Source organism: Notolabrus celidotus, chromosome 7, assembly GCF_009762535.1.
Source record: "Notolabrus celidotus isolate fNotCel1 chromosome 7, fNotCel1.pri, whole genome shotgun sequence".
Lineage (NCBI taxonomy): Eukaryota > Metazoa > Chordata > Actinopteri > Labriformes > Labridae > Notolabrus > Notolabrus celidotus.
In genome coordinates this window covers 4,610,032-4,616,031 of record NC_048278.1, presented here as the reverse complement: position 1 = coordinate 4,616,031, position 6,000 = coordinate 4,610,032, and the positions used below count along the sequence as shown (strand labels likewise).

At 50.8% G+C, this 6,000-nt stretch overlaps 1 protein-coding gene across 4 annotated transcripts in view; it reads right to left on the bottom strand.

Annotated features, from left to right (window-relative positions):
- Positions 1-221: 221 nt before the first annotated feature.
- Positions 222-6,000, bottom strand: part of LOC117815675 (microtubule-associated tumor suppressor 1 homolog) — an 81,499-nt gene continuing 75,720 nt past the window's right edge. For all 4 annotated transcript variants that reach the window (XM_034687530.1, XM_034687528.1, XM_034687531.1 and 1 more), the window contains 6 exons: positions 5,474-5,579; positions 4,483-4,556; positions 4,138-4,236; positions 3,781-3,897; positions 3,323-3,420; positions 222-1,557 (listed from right to left, as the gene is read on the bottom strand). In XM_034687530.1, coding sequence (XP_034543421.1) covers positions 1,341-1,557; positions 3,323-3,420; positions 3,781-3,897; positions 4,138-4,236; positions 4,483-4,556; positions 5,474-5,579 — 711 coding nt within the window. In that variant the 3' untranslated portion in view covers positions 222-1,340. The remainder of the gene's footprint in view (positions 1,558-3,322; positions 3,421-3,780; positions 3,898-4,137; positions 4,237-4,482; positions 4,557-5,473; positions 5,580-6,000) is intronic.

Sequence of the window (6,000 nt, the reverse complement as noted above, 5' to 3'; positions counted from 1 at the left end):
TAAAATGCTCTTTTTGGCCGAATTTTCGATGCATCCCTAATAAATGTAATATTTTTAGATAATAAAAAAAAAAACATTCTGGAAGACATCTCACGACCCCCTATTTGTTTCTTGCGACCCCCCAGGGTTCACACTTTCGGAACCCCTGCCCTAAGGTGTCTCTTACTTGCAGGACGTGACGTCTTTCTAAATGTGACGTGAGATAAATGAGAGGCCGTGAGCTCGTTTCATTCGGTTTTTATTCGGTGTCCAAAATAAAGCAGAACATGGTACACTGAGGCATCCGGGTACATCTGAGGTTCTTCAGGACTAACACCAGACACTTTTTGGATTCAGGAGAACCAGAGTCTGTGGGGCGAGGGGGGACGATCACTGCTGATTTAATACACAACCTAAAGCAAAGACAGAGATCTGATCCTTTCTCTTTGGGCACGAGGTGATTCAGAGAGGAGAGAGGGGAACACTTAAATAAACTGCATATCTGGATCTGAGGAGGTGTGTGTGTGTGTGTGTGTGTGCGTGTGTGTGCATGTGTGTGTGTGTGTGTGTGTGTTTGTGTGTGTGTGTGTGTGTGTGTGTGTGTGTGTGTGTGTGTGTGTGTGTGTGTGTGTGTGTTCAGATTGAACATCCAGGGTGATTACATTCCACAAAGTAGATTAAGGTAGAGGTTGCGAGGAGCTCACAGGAGGAACAGACATCCATTGGATCAAAGGTTCATGTCAGTAATTCAGGTGAGTTCTTCAGGTGAACGGACCAAGTGTTCGTTCGTGTTTCGAGTCCGTCCGCTTCATCCAGAGGTCCGGAGCAGATCCGTGATTGAGCCTCGCTCTTTGGGGGAAACGTCCTCTTCAGAAGAAGTCAAAAGGCAAAAACAGTCCATGCTGATCCACCGAGAGTACCCGTCACTTAATGATTCACCAAACCCAAACAACCTGTAGGTCGTTCCCACGAAACGTCACAAACGCAAGGTTTCTCACACGCCGCCTTCAAAAAGAGGCTGTGAGAAAAGAAAGGATGACTCAGAGAGAAACCGCAGAAAGGTTTGAGATAGTCAAAACGAGAGAGGCGATATGTACAGACCCTGAGGTGTGCCTGCTGTTTATGTTTTCTTCAGAAAAGGAAGAAAAGAGGAGGACAGGCATTTGGGAGAGGGCAAGGCCGGTCCCACGCTCACTCTTAAGTGCATCGGTGCCACTGCAGCGTCTTTTCTCTTTCAAAATAAGAGTCTTTAAAACATTTATTCCAAATGTACAACACAACCTGAGCTGTGCCTGGAGTCTCTGCACGTTGGGGGGGGCAGGAGGCTAGAGGGGGAGAGGTGTTTAAGGGGGTCGTCCAGGTTATCTGGGCGATACGGGGGCAGCTGTGGGGAATGAGGCAGAGTTTCGGGGTGAGTTGAAGGGTGAGGTGGGGGAGAGGCGGCGGCTCGGGGAGGCCAGCAGGTCTCCGTTGTGCAGCTTCCACAGCAGCTCCTCGTTCTCCATCGACAGACGCTTGTTCACCTTCGACTCCTTCTGCAGCGTCTGCTGGAGGATGGCCTGCTCCGATGACAGCTGCCTGCAGGGGGAGACAGAGAGCCGTGAGGGGGAGACAGAGCTGTGAGGGGGAGACAGAGAGCTGTGAGGGGGAGACAGAGAGCCGTGAGGGGGAGACAGAGAGCCATGAGGGGGAGACAGAGAGCCGTGAGGGGGAGGCAGAAAGCCGTGAGGGGGAGACAGAGCTGAGAGGGGGAGGCAGAGAGCCGTGAGGGGGAGGCAGAGGGCTGTGAGGGGGAGAAAGAGAGCCGTGAGGGGTAGAAAGAGAGCCGTGTGGGGTAGAAAGAGAGCCGTGAGGGGGAGACAGAAAGCCGTGAGGGGGAGGCAGTGAGCCGTGAGGGGGAGACAGAGAGCCGTGAGGGGCAGGCAAAGAGCCGTGAGGGGTAGCAAGAGAGCTGTGAGGAGCAGGCAGTGAGCCGTTAGGGGGAGACAGATCTGTGAGGGGGAGGCAGAGGGCTGTGAGGGGGAGACTGAGAGCCGTGAGGGGGAGGCAGAGAGCTGTGAGGGGGAGGCAGGGGGCTGTGAGGGAGAAAAAGAGAGCCGTGAGGGGGAGGCAGAGAGCTGTGAGGGGGAGACAGAGAGCCGTGAGGGGGAGGCAGAGAGCCGTGAGGGGGAGACAGAGCTGTGAGGGGGAGGAAGAGGGCTGTGAGGGGGAGACAGAGAGCCGGGAGGGGGAGGCAGAGAGCTGTGAGGGGGAGGCAGGGGGCTGTGAGGGGGAGACAGAGAGCCGTGAGGGGGAGGAAGAGAGCCATGAGGGGGAGGCAGAGAGCCGTGAGGGGGAGGCAGAGAGCCATGAGGGGGAGACATAGAGCCGTAAGGGGGAGGCAGAGAGCCGTGAGGGGGAGACAGAGAGCCGTGAGGGGGAGGCAGAGAGCCGTGAGGGGGAGGCAGAGAGCCATGAGGGGGAGACATAGAGCCGTAAGGGGGAGGCAGAGAGCCGTGAGGGGGAGACAGAGAGCCGTGAGGGGGAGACAGAGAGCTGTGAGGGGGAGACAGAGAGCCGTAAGGGGGAGGCAGAGAGCCGTGAGGGGGAGACAGAGAGCCGTGAGGGGGAGACAGAGAGCTGTGAGGGGAGACAGAGAGCTGTGAGGGGGAGACAGAGAGCCGTGAGGGGGAGACGGAGAGCTGTGAGGGGCAGAAAGAGCTTTGAGGGGGAGGCTGAAAGCCATGAGGGGGAGACAGAGAGCTGTGAGGGGGAGACAGAGCTTTGAGGGGGAGGCTGAGAGCCATGAGGGGGTGACAGATCCTTCACACAGAGACAAACGGACTCTTAACGTTTGTTTGAACAAAGAGAAGATACAACTCTCTGGATGAACTCTCCTGCTCTCCCTGTAAGGACCAGGACCAGGACCTGGACCTGGACTTCTCTAATGGACACCAACTACCAGCAAATGTAAAAACCTGTTTCTTAAAGCCTGAACCTCAGATCAGACAGACCTGGATCTTTGTGTTTTTGATGAGTTTGGATCAGAATAAATCTAAAGGGGGGTCAATCATGAAACCAGGCTGCTCAAAGGTCAGAAAGGTTCTGGATCAGGGTTCTGGTGATCCCTTTAGTTTATGAAACCTCTGCCGATTACAACTTTAAGCAGGACGGGAATAACTTTGATCCAAGGAATCAGGGCTACCCTGATCCAGCAGAGCGCTGGATTCAGGCTGGATTACAGGACACACACACAAGCACACACACACGCACACGCGCACGCGCACACACACACACACACACACACACACACACACACACACACACACACACACACACACACACACAGAGCAGGAGTACGTACCTGGAGAGAGCTGCATGTTTGTCCATTCTGGCCCTGTAGTCCTCGTTCTCCTGTTGGACCTTGTTTAAACACTCCTCCAGCTTCACGTTGGAGTCGACCTGCGACACACACACACACACACACACACACACACACACACACACACACACACACACACACACACACACACACACACACACACACACACAAACGCACGCACACACACACGGTTGTATTTTAGTGCTCTAAATACATACACTAAATCAAACCGACATGTCTGCTCGTCAACATCTGCCTGAGGTTGTTTTACTTCTCTTGAATGTACTCATTAGTTGTCGTGTTTTTAAAGTTGATGTGATTATTCAGTAAAGCTCTTGGTAACACTGGTTTTAATAAATGTTATAAAGTGTTGTATATATTTATAGTTTTTATTTGAAGTGAGCCGATTGAATCTCTGAGCTGATATTTAGAGTCCTCACCAGTTTGCTCATCTCCATCAGCTTCTTCTCCTTCTGGTGCAGATGGTTGTTCTTGATCTCCAGCACCACCTTCAGACTCTCCAGCTCCTGCTCCAGGTACACGGTGTGCGAGTCCTTCTGCAAAGCACACACACACACAGGTGAGAACAGACAACTTCACACTGTAACGTGAGGACAGAGACTCACTGCAGCGGCTCAGACAGAGAGTGAGCAAACCATTAGTTGGTTGCGTAAAAGTTTATAAATAGGACCCATTTTGATCTCCCCTTATTCATAAAAATAAGTGTTCATACTCTTTCCTTTCAGTCCGAGCCGAGGGTCCCACTGAGATCAAATCAGAGCTGCAGAAGTACTCACCAGGTTTTTATCACTGAGTATGTTCTTCCTCCTCTCCTCCTCGGCTTTCAGCTTCTCGCTCAGAGCCTCCTTCTCGGCCGACAGCTCGGACACTTTCTCCTGTTAGAGGACGGACACGTGGACAGAGAGGAGTCATGACTGAGACCCAGAGTCACAGAAAAGCAGCAGGAGAACACGTCTCTGCTGTGTCTTCATCGTGTGTGTGAGGCCTGTAACCTCTCTGCTAAAGCTCCCAGTGTTTTTAAAACATCTTATTTACTGTAACTCAAACACAAAGAGAGAAACAGGTCGTCGCTTTAACATTAAGTCTATTTATCGCAAAGAGTAAACATGAATGTTTCTTACAGAGAGAGACGCCTCCGTCTCTTTCAGGGTCTTCTGCAGAGTCTCAAGCTCGGTCTTCTGGATTTTCTTCAGCTCTGAAACAAACAACACAAACAATAAACATCAGAACCAACAACAATCAATACAACTAAACATTTACAATCATTGTTTCATTATCTTTACTGTGTTTGACTCCTTTTTTATCGCTACATTTTCTTCTCTTTAATAAAACGCTGCAACCAAGACCATGATGACGTTCAGCTGCTAGGTCGACCAACACAGGACTTCCACCAGATCTGTCTCCGATCCGCTGTGGTCCGACTCCGTGCTCTTTCGCCCGTCAACACCCACCGGCTGTGTTTTTTAGAATGCAGCACGGAGCACGCCGGACAGCCGGAGTCATGTGACAGAGGTTTTCCTGCTGTAATCACTGAATCAAGGATTCTCCTCCTCCTCTCCTCATCCATGTTGCCTTTCTGGTCCTCTGAAAACCTCTGACCTGTTGACTCCAGGTCTGGCTCCACTCATCATGACGGTTTGTTGTTGTAGTTAAGTGAAATACGATCTGGTGATAACACAGAGTGTTTTATTCTGAAAATTAACCGGATGTTTTCACTCTCTGTTGAGATTGATGCGTCGTGCTCCGGCATCCGGCAAATATAGAAGTCTTGTGTATCTGATCCGGAGGACTCTGACCTGCCGGATCAGAGACGCAGCTGTAACGCAACGGAGCAGATCCAGTGGAAGTTAACATTGACTAGAATAGAAACCGATCAGCTCCGGTGCTGTGACGGATCGGAGACGGATCTGGTGGGATTTGGCCGTAAACGTGTTCGCTGCCTCTTTTATTTTGGAGGGTGTGTTTCCTGTGGCGCAGTGTGTCTGCAGTAATACAGTAGTTATTCACACTCCCACACAGCAGGTTGCGATGATGCTACTTAACTTTGGTTGTCAGCTGGTCTCAGAGGTCCTGAGACCAGCTGATACAGGTGTGTGTACGACGTGCACTCACCTTCCACTGACTCTTCATGCTCCTGTCTGAGACTCTCTATTTTCTGGCTGTGGCTCACTTCCTGATTCTTCCTCTCTGCTTCCTGTCGAGTCCTCAGCTCCTCCACCTGAACCGGGACAGAGAGTAGAAGAAGTCAGCGGGTCATAGATTTTACTTTCCCTGGTTGTGTTGTGATTTGTTTGATTTATATGAAGGAGGTGTTTATCACCTGGCTCTCTTCCTGATCTTCTGACTGTGTAAGATGCTTGATTCTGATTGGTCTAAACTCCTTGACAACGGTTATTAACTTTCACTAACATAAGCAGCGGCAGAGTCAAACTTATCACATGTCATGTCAAATCAATCCACGGAAAATGAGTTCAGACACATTCAGCTTCTGCTTGTTGACACCACAGACTGTAAGGTGAGGGGAAACCGCTTACTTCCGTTAGCATCAGAACAATGTGGCTAAAGCATTAAAACGAGCATCACGTAGGCGTGTTGTCTCACCCTGTCAGGATTCTATTCTCCATGACGACCTGCTAACT